A 15,008-nucleotide genomic window follows, 5' to 3' on the forward strand; every position below is an offset into this window, starting at 1 on the left:
AGAATGAATCTGTCGAAGAGATGGAACTCAGATTCTGTTGGAAACCTTGAGGAATATCCTAACCCTTGTTTTGATGATACCAAAATTCATAGGACTTAAATGTAATAGACTAGAATCATTTTGAACTCAAGTGTTAGAGTTCGTTTCTAGTTCAGCTTGCGGTGTCGAAGACTGAAGAACGAAGACTGAAGACTGCAGATACCAACTGAAGTATCAGTTGAAGAATCAGTTGAAGACTGATTATTTAATGCGCGCAATGGACTGATACTAAAGTCAAGTATCAGTTGAACATTCCTCCTAGGACTGATCTTCCAACGTTCAGAGGAAGCCACGTACGCACAAGTACAACCGCATTAAATGCAGAGATCTCAGAATATCTTATCTCTGCAGAGGTCATTTTTATCTGGTGGTAATTTTTCAAAGACGTCACATCTCACGTCCATCAAAGAGAGCCGTTTCCACACAGACAAGGAACCTCGAAGATTGAAGCCTCAGCCCAAATTCGAATTGCTCTCCAATGGAAGAAATCTTGAGGACGATTTACGCCAACGGATCTATTCAAGAGTTCTCCTACAAATAGCGCTCGAGGATCACTTCAACCTTCACCGATTCAACGACATAAGCTGAAGCTCTGCCAAAATTGCTACTCAGCCTAAAGCTTAACCTCCCCAAAGCTTGAATCGAAGAAAAACCTTAATCCAACAACCTGCTCCACCGAGGCTATTACGAAACTAAGTTTAATTTCCGCTGCGTATGATATCGATCTGACTGAACTATCCTCTGATAGTCAGGAAGAGTGATATCATCTCTATTTTAGCAAACACGATTGAAGCCCTTACTTGCATCAGTTAAGTTCCAGCAACTTAACTGATAACTCATTACTGAAGAGCTTTCAGTATCTGTCGTCAACCCTGTTGGTCAAAACTGATTTCAGTAAAACAGGAGTCCTTGTTTGCGTGCAAAGTTTTGTTTTAATCTCTGACTGAGATCCCTCTGATTAAGGTCAGTAGATTAAGTTAAAAATAGCCTATAGGTGTATTCCCCCCCCCCACATACACCTATTCGAGACCCTCAGGACCTAATAGATTCAATCAAATCCTAAATGAAGTTCAATCCATCTCTAAAGACAAGTACACTCAACGAGAAATTAACTTGAAAATTCTTCGAGCACTGCCACGAGCAAAATGGCAGATCTACTCAGTCGCTCATCAGCATAAGCCTGGATTCAGTCAGCTCCTGACAAACAAGCTTTTCTCTGATCTCATGGCAAATGAGTTCGGCCTACAGAGAAATCTTGGAATCAAGAAGGCTGGAGGATCAGACGAAGATGGTCCATCAACCTCAAGAGGAGCAGCACTGAAAGCTACAGCAAGAGAAGGCTAGAAGCAAATAAAGGAACCAGTGGAACTCAACCCAGAGGACTTCTTCAGTCAATATGCTTTGTTGACTGAAAGATTCAACAAGATGGAGTCCAAATTCCGCAAGTACAGAAGGTTCCACAAGCAGCACAACAAAGGAAAGGAAAGAGAAAGCAACTCCAGACATTCCACTGATCGAAGCGGAGAAAGAAAGTCAGCCGCTTACGACATCAAAGACATGGAATGTTTTGGATGCAGAAAGAAAGGGCACTTTCGAAATGAATGCCCTGAACTGACTCAATCTGAGCGCAAAGAGCTGAAAGCCAAGAAGGATCGCAGCTTTACAAAGAAGAAAGCGATGGTTGCTGACGAAGCTGATTCTTCCGAAGACACATCAGAATCATCCGACTTCAACCCTACCAGCTCAGATGATGAGAGCCAAGCCCTGATAGCCGATGAAACTGAAAGTGTGGCCGACAACAGCTACGACAATGGAATGAATGGCTCAGATGTAATCTCTCATTCAAAGACTCCTTATACTGATAACTTCCTGATGTTTTCAGGAGACCACTCAGAATCTGGAGAAAGCTCATCCGATGAAACTGACGAGCTCGATCAGCTCTTGACTGATCACTGTCAGTAGGGCTGTCAAAATGGGCCGAAAATGGCCCGGCCCGATGGGCCCGCCCGTAGTTTTAGCCGGGCTGGGCTAAGATTTTCAGGGCCCAAAAAAAACCGGGCCTCCTTGGCCCGCCCATTGCGGCCCGCCGGGTCACGCGGCCCGCGGGCCAAAAAGCCCGCCGGGCTTTTGGGCCTAAACCGGCCCGACATTATTAAGGCTTAAAAATTCAATATATTAATTAGTAATACTAATCAACTAATCATTATTAAATTATTTCTAATTTAGCTATCTACTAAATACTAATTAAGCTTAAAGATGAACAAAAAAAGTAAAACCCTACTACCTCCCATTCCAAAATCAAACACCCAGCCGCCGCCGCCCTTCTTCTCCTCCGGCCAGAGCGCCGGAACTCCGACCACCGGCGCTACGCCCCCGCCGTTCCGCCAGCGCGCCACCGCTCCAGCTGTGGTCAGCCAACTCACACCCAGGTTTGCTCTCTATCTCTATTTCATTTTCTCTTCGATTTTAGATTCGAATTTGACTTCTTAAATTCAGCAAATTGAGTTTTTGAAAGTATTGAATTCTTGTTGAGTATATTTGAGTTTCAGATTTTGAACTATTGCATCATCGAATTTAGTCAGTATATTTTGTTCCATTTCAGATTTGAACTATTTTGAACTATTTTGTATCATCGAATTTGAGTCATTATTCAACCATTGAATTCAGCAATTATTCGAAAATCTTATTTTAATTTGAGTTTCTTTTGTTATTGTAGGAGCGTAGGAATGGATACTGAAAGCAATGATGTTGATATGGAGAAGGAGATAGAGGATGATGAGGTGCAAATATTGGAGACACCTACTTCTAAGAGTACTCCAGGTACTTCTGTGGATCGTGGCAGTACAATAGGCACTACGAGGTTGGGTGTTAATGAAAATGGTGATATGGAAGTTTCTAAGAAACCAAAATCTGATGTGTGGTTACATTTTGATAAGCCTTGCATGATAGATAATGTTCCAAAGTGTAAATGCAAGCATTGTCATGGTTGGTACAGCTGCAAAGCTTCCAATGGCACCACTCATTTGAAGCGTCACATTAAATCTTGTTTCAAAACTCCTAAGTTTCAAGATGTGGGTAGTATGTTCGATAATCGAGCTGCTTTTTTGACAAAATGGAAATTTGATGCTAAGGTGTATAGGGATAAGTTGGCTAGAGCTATCATTAAGCATGATCTCCCATTTACCTATGCCAAGTATGATGGAGTTAATGAATTGAATGCTTGCTTGAATCCTGAATTCAAAGCTGTAAGTAGAAACACAGCAAGAAATGATTGTATGAAAGTGTTTGAGATGGAAAAGGATAAATTGAAGAAGTTGTTAGCTGCTCATTCTGGAAGAATATGTTTGACATCTGATGTATGGACTGCCGTGACCACTGTAGGCTATATGAGTGTAACTGCACATTTTGTTGATGAAAATTGGATGTTAAATAGCAAATTGCTTTCTTTTGTTGAGTTAGATACTGCTCATTCTGGTCTTGAATTGTCTGGAAAGTTGCTTGAAGTGCTTAAGGATTGGGGTATTGAATCCAAGATATTTTCATTGACTTTGGATAATGCTACTTCCAGTGATAGCATGGTTAGGTTCTTGAAAGATAGACTTAATTTGCAAAACAGTTTACTGTGTGGGGGTGAATTTTTTCATGTGAGGTGTGCTGCACGTATCTTGAATTTGATTGTTCAAGAAGGTCTAAAGACTGTGGAAGATGCATTGAAAAGAATAAGAAATAGTGTGAAATATGTGAAAGCTACAGATGGGAGGTTGAGAGAGTTTCAAAAGTGCATTGAGGAGGTTCACTTAACTGATATAGGTGGGGGGTTCTTGAAGTTAGATGTGTCAACTAGATGGAATTCTACCTATCTAATGCTTGATAGTGCTATAAAGTACCGTAAAGCATTTACTAGTTTGAGCTACAATGACACTAACTATAAGTACTGCCCAACCAATGAAGAGTGGGAAAGAGGTCAAAGAATATGTGAGTTTTTGGAGCCTTTTTACACAATCACTAGAGAGATATCAGGGTCGTCATATCCTACCTCCAATTTATATTTCATGCAAGTTGCACAAATAGAAATGAAGTTGAATGAGCTTGTTGGTTCGACTGATGAGGTAATTAAAGATATGGCGTCAAGGATGAAGAAGAAATTCGATAAGTATTGGGAAGACTATTGTGCCACTCTTGTCTTTGGAAGTATTTTGGACCCCAACTCAAAGTTGAAGTTCTTGACATTTTGTTACAAGATACTTTACCCACAAGATTATGAGGGGAAGGTGAAGAAGATAAGAGATTTGTTGTATAAACTTTTTGGGGAATATGACAAGATTGAAATTGCATCAAGGTGTCCCACTATCACTCCAAGAGAGACTCTTCCTCAATCTCAGCCACATGCCAACACAAGTAGAAGTAGTCTCTCATTTTTGGATGTAAGTATGCTTTATTTTAATTAATTTAAATCTGTAAATTCTGATTTTTGACTGCTTTCAATCTGAATTTACAGTTTTTTTATATTTTATTTGTGTTGTAGTTGTATAATCAAGAGTTGAATGAAGAGGAGTCAACCAATGGCGAAAATGAACTTGATTTGTACTTGGAAGAGCGTTTCAAACCCTTTGCGAAGGTAAGTGTTTTAGAATATTGGAAAGTAAATGCTAATCGATTCCCTCGACTTGCAAGGATGGCTAGAGATATTTTGAGCATTCCAATCACAACGGTTGCTTCGGAATCTACATTTAGCATTAGTGGCCGTATCTTGCAAAAGTATAGAAATTGTATGCTTCCCGACACCGTTCAAGCTCTCATTTGTACTCGCAATTGGTTACATGGCTTCAAAGAAGTGAAAACATCGGGTAATAATTATGTATTCTTTTAATTTTCAAATTACAATGCATACTACTCCCTAATGATATTAACTTCTTCTTTTTTTCTTTTAAGATATGCAAGAGGAGGTGGAGGAAATACAAGTTTCAAAGGAAGATTCAAGCACTTGATTTGTGGAACTCAGTTGATTTGTGATCTTTTATTTTGTTGCTTTGAAAGACTTGTGGATTCAAGCATCTTTATATTGCTTTATTAGCTTTGTTGGTTTGAGAATTAACTTATGGATTCAAGCATCTTTATATTACTTTAGTAGCTTTGTTGGTTTGACTTTTGAGAATGAACTTGTGGATTAAGGAACTTTATATTGCCGTATATATTGTTGTAGTGTAGACTGGTAGAATTGAGATATTTTGAGGGAACTTGTGTTAAAAGGTGTATACTTGCTTGCCTACAATTTTTTTTTTCTTTAAACTTGAATGAGAATTTAGTTATGAGTTTTAGGCCCGTTTTGGCCCGGCCCGCCCGGTAGCCCGTGTAGGGCTGGGCTAGGCTTCGATTTTGGCGGCCCGCTGAAATTTTGGGCCGGCCCGGCCCAAAAAAATGCCTAGGCCCGCTGGGTTGGGCCGGGCCAGCCCGGCCCGCTAGGTTTGACAGCTCTAACTGTCAGTTGAGGAAAATGTTCGAAGATCTCCTCAAGCAGAATCAGAAAATGGAAAAGGAGATCAATGATGAACGAGCTAAGAATCAGACAATCATCTACTTTCCGGATAAAACTTGTCTTGATCAGCTAATCATGGAGAACAGTCGACTGGAAGAAAAGCTCAGACTCTCCAACTCAGAATGTGATAGAGCATCTCATGAAATCAAGAGGCTCAATCACAAACTGGAAGAAACAGTCAAAGACTGCATGATGAAGTCTCCCATGATGAGCAACTTTCCATCGAAAGGTCTTGTTGAAAGCATTGGAGGAAAGGTTGCAGCTGATAAATGAAAGAATGTCATGATCAATTCAAAGGACGATACTTCTGAAATCACCACATCGAATCCTGAAGGGAGCAATTTTTTTTATTTTTTTGAGTGCATTAATTTTAACAACGAATGCATTAATTTTTACAGTGGATGCATTAGATTTGATGGTTCTCACGTTCTCACAAATAATGTAGTTCTCTCTAGAACCACACCCTATATATATATAGGGAAGGGCTACCGTGAAAACACTTCTTAAAATAAAAATGAAAATATTTTTCAATGTACGAATTTTATGTAGAACACGTATGAATTCATCCAACAGTGTTACGAATTGTGAAAAATAAATTTTTGCTACCTTTGGGATTTGAACTCAGGACCACGAATAGGGGTGAGCAGAAACCGAACCGATAGTCAAAACCGAACCGAACCAAACCGTATTGGTGCGGTTCGGTGCCAATTCTATTGGTGGTCGGTTCGGTTCGGTTCCAAAATTCAAAAACTGAAAAAATTCGGTTCGGTTTCGGTTCTGAAGTTTTGGTTCGGTTTTGCACCGAATCGAACCGACTAATATTAATATTTTATTAAATATTTATATTTTATAATATATTTAATTTTAGTTTTAACCTAAACTAAGAAACCCTAAGTCTTCCATTCTCTGCGCGCCGCTCCCTCCCATTCTACACTTTGTCTCTCTGCGCGCCACTCCCTCCCAGATCTGCCCTCCGGCCCCTCCGTCTCCGACAGTCCGGCGATCGTCGGCGCGTGTGTAGGCGTCCTCGTCCCCTGCTGCCGACTGCCGTCCTCGTCCCCTGACCCCTGCCCAGGCGCGACAGCCCAGCCCCCGTCCGTCCGGCGACTCCTCAGCGCCTTCTTTGGCCTCGGCGCCTCCGTCCGGCGACTCCTCAGCAGCAACCGTTTCCAACAAAAGGTAAGGTGGTACGCTATTTGGGTGTTCTAGAAGTTTGATTTTTCTGGGAAATTCATAAAAATGTTGATTCTTCCACTGCATTGAAGTTCTTTTACATTGCGGGGAGCGGCCACAGCTTTAAATTCACGCTTAGATCCTATTGTGTATTGTTCCACTTGTTACTTTCTAAGAATCTTGATGGAGCTGCTCGATTGCTCTTGAAAAGATTTATTGATGGGAATTTGCCCATGACATTAAGGGATGGTGTTGTGGACATTGATGGGAATGCTGCTCGATGGTGTTGTGGATTTGCTCTTGAAAAGATTTATTGTTGTGAAAAAAATTGCACATTTCGGTTCGGTGCACCGAACTGAAACCGACGGTTTTACCGGTTCGGTTCCGGGCCCCCTATTGGTGCGGTTCGGTTTCAATTTTCACCATCGGTTCGGTTTTCGGTTTTGAGTTTTTGGTTCGGTTTTGCACCGAACCGAACCGATGCTCACCCCTAACCACGAATTCATCCAACAGGGTTACGAATCAACCGTAGATCGTGATGATCTAAGGGTTGAAAATTGTTTATATTTTATATTTTAAGAAGTGTTTTTATTTTAGCCCTCTCATATATATTAACAATGTTCGCTTATTTATCAACACACCGCAAGTATTCGAGTGCAATTGAATATAATAGCAAGCAAGGTCATATTCCACATAGATTAAAAAATAAAATGAATATTATCTAAAAGTATTATTCTATATCTAGATAAATGAAAAATGAGTTGGTTTCTATAACTAAACTAGACAATAATAATAAAAGCAACAGTAAAAGGCAAATGAGAAATTAACAAGAGATAAAGATATCCTAGAGTTTCGGTTAGAACTAGGGGTGTAATCGAACTGAGCCGAACCGAATAGTGGTGTGCTCAAATTTGATTTGTTAAGTATCGAATCGAATCCCGAACTTTACTTACCGAATACTTTGAGGCTCACGAGCCTAATCGAGCCTATACGAACTTTCTAAATTTATATTTATATTTAAAATATTGATTATTTTATTTAAAATAATAAATATATTAATTATTTTTTTATAACAAATAAAATTAATTAGAGAGATTTAATACAATTATTATTAATTTTAGTAGATAAATATAAGTTATGTCTACTAATAATTTATATTTTACAAGCTGAATCACTTGACGAGCATGTTCACGAGCTAACGAGCCGAATACTACTAAGCTCAAGTTTGATTTGTTTATTTTACGAGCTTCTCTAAACGAACTTGAATGAGCTTTTCTCGAGCCGAGCTCCGAATAGTTCGCGAGCGGTTTGGTTTGTTTACAGCCCTAGTTAGAACAGATTCAGGAAATTAAACACATTCAGATCGATTAATTATTCTGAAACTCAATTCTTCCTAAAACACTCATAAATGAAGCTTATGCCTACTCTTGTAGCACATAGACCTGTGACGTCCGGGGACGAAGTGCGGAGTGATCGTCGGTGCAAAAGTGGCACGGACAAGAAGCGGCTCCGATTAAAACTTCCAAGCGAAGGGGCGCATGGATGAACCAACGAGAGGGATTCCGAGAATATGTTGGAATGAGATGACATATTCAAGGAGAGCTTAAAGGATTTGATTGGACTACTCATATCAACAAGATGCATCTTTTTTTCTGGTGCCCACATGGAAGAAACTCTAAGGTTAAGCGTGCTTGGCTTGAAGCAATTTCAAGATGGGTGACCCCCTGGGAAGTTCCTCAGAGAGCGTGCGAGTGAGGACAAAACATGCTAGAAAAGACTCGTGTTGGTCTGTGGAGACAGCCGTCAACTCTGGAGCCGGGCTGTTACAAGACCATAGATTACATGCAAGATTATTATTCCTGAATCATATTTAAGCACGTAACTCCTAACAGTTCTGTTCGCTAATTATTTTCACCACGCCGCAAGTATACAGTGTAGTTGCAACATAGGGAAGCAAAGTCGTATTCCACAAGGATTAGTAGTTAATTCTAGTTATTATCTTATTCATTGTATTAGGACTATTTAGACTACACAATGAGGTGAGTGGTTTGGTTATCTAAATAATTATCTAGCAAATTCAAAGACAAATACGATCAAGTAAGCAAAGTGGATTAACAAGTGATGAAGGTGGTTTAAGGGTTAGGCATCGATGGATTAGCAATGGACTTCAATTTAGCTCAATATTAGTCTTGATATTCCTATTTATCTAGAGTGATCTCCCAGCTAGTTCTAGCCCCCTCCCGGACGACTAACACGATAGATTATGGGGCATAGTTGCCGTCCCCAGTCAACTTCTAACCTATAACTCCCAAAAGCACATTAAGATCGATAAACTCTCACCCAACTCTCAACCTCCCGGTTTATTGAGTTAATATGTTTTAAGCTCCTAATCTATTATGATTATCCTCTCCCGATTCAGATCACAAATGAGAAATGCATAGAAAGTGGCCAACAATCCATACAAGAAAGAATACTAGGGCTTGAAAAGATAATGACAAGGAAGTAATCAAGACATATATTAAGCATAATAATCAATCCATTACATAATCTACTAGCCTAACCCCCAAACCAATGGGGATTTTAGCCTGCCATGTTCACAAACAACATACTTAAATCAAAGAAAAACATAAATGAAAGAGAGAGTAATGAGTGACAAATCCTATTAATGGCCTTTCTTGAATCTTCTCTCCTCTTCAATGCTTCTTCAAAAGGTAGGTGTGAGCATTAATGGAGGTTAGGGTTTTTGTGTGGAGGATTGGGGAAGATGGATTGGGTGTGTGTAATGAATGATATGTGAAAAAGAGGGGGAAAATGGGGTTTTGGAGTCAAAAATCGCGTCTGGGCCCACCAAAGGGCGGATCCCCGCCTTTTCCCCGTGGTCGCGGCACGAACCGCGGTCGAGAACGTGGTCGGAAGGGGAGGAGGCCGCGGGCGGGGACCGCAGCCGCGGTCGATCTTCAAAACCGTTCTGTACTCGGGCACAGGGGACCGCGGTCGGCCCCGCGGCCGCGGGTGGAACCGCGGTCCATTCTTCTTCTGCCACGGCCGGCTGCCGCGACCGTGGGGTCCTGCGCAGCTGGTTTTGTCGGCTCCGTTCTCCCTCGTCCGAGCTCTGATTTCGGCGCCGTTCATGCTCACGGATTTCTCTCGAGACATACTTCATTCTTATATCTTCACAATCCTCCAATTAATCATTGATTTTTCTTGAATTTACTCCAAAAGCTACACCAAGCATTAAAAATCAACAAAACTCAAAATGGGGAAACAAACACATATTAACATTCAATTCAAGGGGGAGAAAAATACAACAATTCATGCAATATTGAGGTACGAAAACCATGTTTGTCAATTTCCTAAGATTAAATCCCTTACACAGGCCTCAAGTCCTCTTGTCTAATATGGACAAGTATGTTCAATGTTCTTAATTCGAGCACCCATATCAAACTAATGCAATAGATTATGCTAAATTGGTGATCAATCAATCCAACGAACATGAAAGCTCAAGAAAGAAAAAGGTCTATGTTGGAGTTAATTTTTTAACTCCATAAAATTTCCTAAAGTTATGGAATTTAGTTGTATTGTTTTGCCTTCTTCACGTGTTTGTTTTGTAGGGTTTTTGAGGATGCATAAGGCTGCATAAAACGTTGGTCGAAGATCCGTACAAAGGAGGAACTTAGAGATAAAGGACAGAGAAAGAAGTGTTGAGGTAGTAGTTGGTTCCTACAAACATAGAGACTTGGTCTAACCTTAACCACCTCAACACCCACTCCATCTAAACCTAGCTGCTACGTTCTGAAGCTTGGGGAGCAAGTTGGAGATATCTATAAAAGTTGAGGAAGAGTCCTCACAAGTGGCAGCAGCTTGAGAGAGAAAGAGTTTGTTTGTGTACGAGTGTTGTTTTATATGTTCAATTAACATATCGTGTAACACTCGTTGTCTTGTAAGGCTTCAGAGATTTAACTCTTGAGCCGAGTTTAGTAGTTTAGTGAGAGAGTATCTTTTGTTCATTACCTTGTCCTTGTAAAGGTAGTGAATGTGATCCGTACGTCATTCTCATTTTAATGATATTTTGCCATAGGGCTTCTACAAGTTATACATTATAACTTGTAGAAAATTTATTCTCTTAAGTCTTCTATATTTTTTCGCTGTTTTTACTCTGTGTGCACGTGTGTATCACTATAACATAGTGCACAACATTTGATCCATAAAAGCAACACTTTCAGTGTAGATTAATCAATCATAATAAATCAAAAATCCATCCCTAACCATATGATAAAAGATTGCTAGCCACACAAAGACATGTAACATAGCAAACTATAAATAATGAATAAACAAAGTCATTCAACAATAAAATCCGCAGAAAAAATTGTAGAATCTCGCTATCGCTTGCTTTGAGTTAACAAATTCAAAAAATAAAGGCTATGTTCCCTTTCTTGAAGCTTTCAAGGGGTATTTATAGGCCAAGGTGTTAGATATTGAAGAATTTAAGTAAAAAATCAATCTTGGGCTAAAAAGTCGTTAAAACCCGTCAAATATCTAGCACACACTCGGCCCCACGCATTAGAGAGATGTAGCCGCGGGGTTCCAAATAGCTGAAATCGGTGAACAACACGGTTCAGGCATGCGGTCACGTGTACATGCCGCGTGTGATTTTCAGCTTTGCATAGTGATTTTATTTCGGTTCATTCTCCCTCGTTTACCCCCACGAAATCGTATCGAGATGAAATGCAACTTTCATTATGATCATTGTTCCCAATTGAGCTTCAATATTCCTAAAAGTTAACTCAAACAACAAGAAAGTAACAAATTCTCGACAATAAACCAATACACATTTAAATTAACCATCAAGCACACAATTTCCTACAAAATTGACATCATATTGACATTAGGAGCATAGAAATATGTATTTTCATTAAACAACTATGAGAACTCTTGCACAAAACATAAAAGTATATGCACTACATTTACGCACTAAAAATATGATGTTAATCATACTGGAGTTACATTATTTATTAAATGTATTTATTTTATACTTTACGTGCATATACCTTGTATGTTCTGTGCAAGAGTTCTCACACTTCTCACAATAAGAAGATTTTATTTGAACGTTTTCTTATGTCTATGTATATATACACTACCATTCACTACCTTGTACACACACACACACACACACACACACACACACACACACACACACATATATATATATATATATATATATATATATATATATATATATAATGCATTCCAAAATAATGCATTTCAAAATTAAAATAAAATATTTTATTGATTTTTGTCCTACAAAATTGAGTGAAGCCATTTAAATGTAAAACATAATCTAAATTTTTGTGTGAAAAAATTGAAACGCCCGATTTCCTAAATTTTATATATAAAATATCCATTTTTATAAATATATGTGTTATATTGAAATTGAGGTGAACATATCAAAATAATACCCTTAAATGTTGATAGATTTTTTTTTATGTGAAACGTCTTAAAGCATTTTCACCGGGGCTCGACCGAGTGGCTCAAGCCTACCCTCAACAATCCCCACCACATTGCCGAGTCCCTGGCTCTATAAGGGGCACGATAGATAGAGCTCAACTCTAAACATTTACATGAGGCGTGTATACGCCTTAAATCTTTTATTTTTTTAGGAAAAAGATACATATTAAAAAAATTATTTAATTTTTATTTTAACTAATGTAGCTTCTTTTTTTATAATGCACTTCATATTATAGAGAAGCCGACACTTTTCGATTTGAGATTCAATATAAAATTAGATTAATGTAGTTTCTTTTTTTAAAGTGCACTCCAAATTGTAGAGATGCTTACATTTTTCGATGTGAGACTCAAAGTGTATGTTTTCAAATAGTTTTGATTGCAATTTTTATTTTTATTTTCTATTTTAATCATTGTAATTTTCTATATTAAATTAATAGAAAATTTTAATTTTAAAATTCAATATTTTAATATTGAAATGCATTATTTTGGATAAAATAGAAATGAAATTTATAGAGCCCATTATAGAGCCCCCAAGGGCTCCACACTGGAGATGCTCTTATACTTTCTGCAATGTTCAAAATAAACATTATTGAAATAAAGTAGTAAAAGACAATAAAACCTAAAGTGGTGAAAAACTCAAATATCCGAACCGGTGTAAGTATTTCTCAAAAGTAGCTTGTGTGTTTTTTACAATGAAAATATGTGCGTAAGCTTGTGTGTTTTTTACAATGAAAATATGTGCGTATTTATATAGGCTAAAATACTAGTAATTCTAAGAGGAATAAAATTGATTTATATATACTATTGTAATGGAACTAAAACTCTTCAAGCCAATCCTCCTCCTCGTCAAGCTAATCTTCTCGATTTAAAATAACACACGAACCATGGACAAACCACTGGATCGAATCCTGAATATTCAGGGCTTCTGGATATCTTGGTCACTATTATGTCGCATCTTCTCACTATCTCTCTGATGATGATACTTCCTCTATTTATGTTTAGAAGCTTTGTGAACTCGTGGTTCCTTCAAATTTGCCACTCCACCAAAGTTTTCACATGCAATACATTGTTATACTCTTTGGCATATTCAGCACTACATTAAGATCCATGAGGAAGTTCCCGAGCCAAACAACCTCCGAAGCGGCTACATAAGTCCATGATGCATTTATGCTTCACACTCTTCCATGTTACTTCCCATGGTAAACATATAGTAGATTTTCTTGAATCGCGGTCAATTTAGAAATTAGAGTCTTTATAACCCATCGAACATAGGTTGTTTGACTAGTAAACTAGCTTATACTCAGTTATTTTCAGGTACTTGAGTAATTTCTTTACTGCAGTCCAATGTCCTTGACCAAGGTTAGCTTGATATCTTACTACCATACTTACGACAAAGCAAATATCAGGTCTCGTGCACAACATAGTACACATCATACTCCCGACCGTCAAAGCATAAGGAATCGTCTCATCTCTTCCATCTCATTATGGATTTTGGGATACATATACGATTCCATGTCTAAGGGGAAGAAATCATTTCTTGAAATTATGCATGTTGAATCTTTTAAGCATTATCTCAATGTAAGATTACTGAGGGATTATCTTGCTCATCCTCGTATAGTCATATGCAACCATGTTTTTGAACGAACAGACGTTGAGAGAGATGACAGCTGAGACGCGTGTTTGACCATTGCGCCGCACCAGGCCGATCGCCACCGCCGGCTGCCCGCTGGAATCTGGCTCCGGTCAGCGTAGAGGAACGACGCTAGGCGGCCCGCCACACCACAAGGCGGAGACGAACGCCGCTCAAGCCTTTCCGCAGTCATCGGAGACGATCCGCAGCAATCGCAGTCATAAGCTCCGGCTGACCGCGATTCACCATCGCTTCAGTCTCCCGTCGCATCTCCAGATCCGGCCACGCTGAGGCGATTCTCCAGATCCGATCAGGCCGATCGCCACCGCTGGCTGCCCGCTGGAATCTGGCTCCGGTCAGCGGAGAGGAACGCCGTTTGGCGGCCCGCCACCCCACAAGGTGGAGACGAACGCCGCTCGTCAGCAGTCAACAGCTACGGCAGACTCCGAATCCCTTCCCGTCTCCGCTACCGTCGCATCTCCAGACCCAGCACCTCTGTTCCTAAGGCGATCTGAGAGAGAAATGGATCTCTCAATCACCGGCGACCGGGCTGTTCCCATAGCCACCCAGCGTTCCGGCCTTCCGCCTCCGACGTCTCCACGCAGCAACTGGCGAAGGTCCGCTCCCGCCGCAGCCGCTGATGAAGCTCCGCAGCTGCTGCCGAACCTCTCTGCCGCTGAAGAAGAGATCTGCTCACCGGCCCAGTCGCCGCCCATGCATTCCTTTGCTGAGATCGCCGGCACGCCTCAACCGATGCCGCCAATGTCGCCGAGCAAGCCACCGACGCCTACAATTCAAATCACCGATTATGGTTGATAAGGCAGGGCTGAATCTACCGCAAGTTTCCAATAATTTCTTTACTCAACGTCATAACCATGGAGAATGTCACGACATAGATAAATATGCTGTTGAATATTCAAAGGGTTTGGCTGAGGAATCTACGACAACGTCCTTTGCTGGTAGACCTTCTGGACATTCACAGGTTCATAAATTCACTACATCCAATACTCAGGTTCAGGATTTGATCAAGGGAGACAATTCTAAGAAGGCCTCGGCGACAGAGCTTCATCGGCCGAGCACCACTTCTTTTGCTTCGCTTCTGAGGAGACCCCGACAAATTGAACG

General features: G+C 40.0%; 1 protein-coding gene across 1 annotated transcript; it reads left to right on the top strand.

Annotated features, from left to right (window-relative positions):
* The first annotated feature begins 2,295 nt into the window (after nucleotides 1-2,295).
* On the top strand, nucleotides 2,296-5,229 carry LOC130994019 (zinc finger BED domain-containing protein RICESLEEPER 2-like). Its single transcript, XM_057919056.1, has 4 exons — nucleotides 2,296-2,468; nucleotides 2,756-4,463; nucleotides 4,565-4,886; nucleotides 4,972-5,229. Exons 1-4 carry the CDS (start codon nucleotides 2,296-2,298, stop codon nucleotides 5,025-5,027), a joined length of 2,259 nt encoding a protein of 752 aa, XP_057775039.1. The 3' UTR covers nucleotides 5,028-5,229.
* Nucleotides 5,230-15,008: the final 9,779 nt, after the last annotated feature.

This window comes from Salvia miltiorrhiza, chromosome 7 (assembly GCF_028751815.1).
Source record: "Salvia miltiorrhiza cultivar Shanhuang (shh) chromosome 7, IMPLAD_Smil_shh, whole genome shotgun sequence".
Lineage (NCBI taxonomy): Eukaryota > Viridiplantae > Streptophyta > Magnoliopsida > Lamiales > Lamiaceae > Salvia > Salvia miltiorrhiza.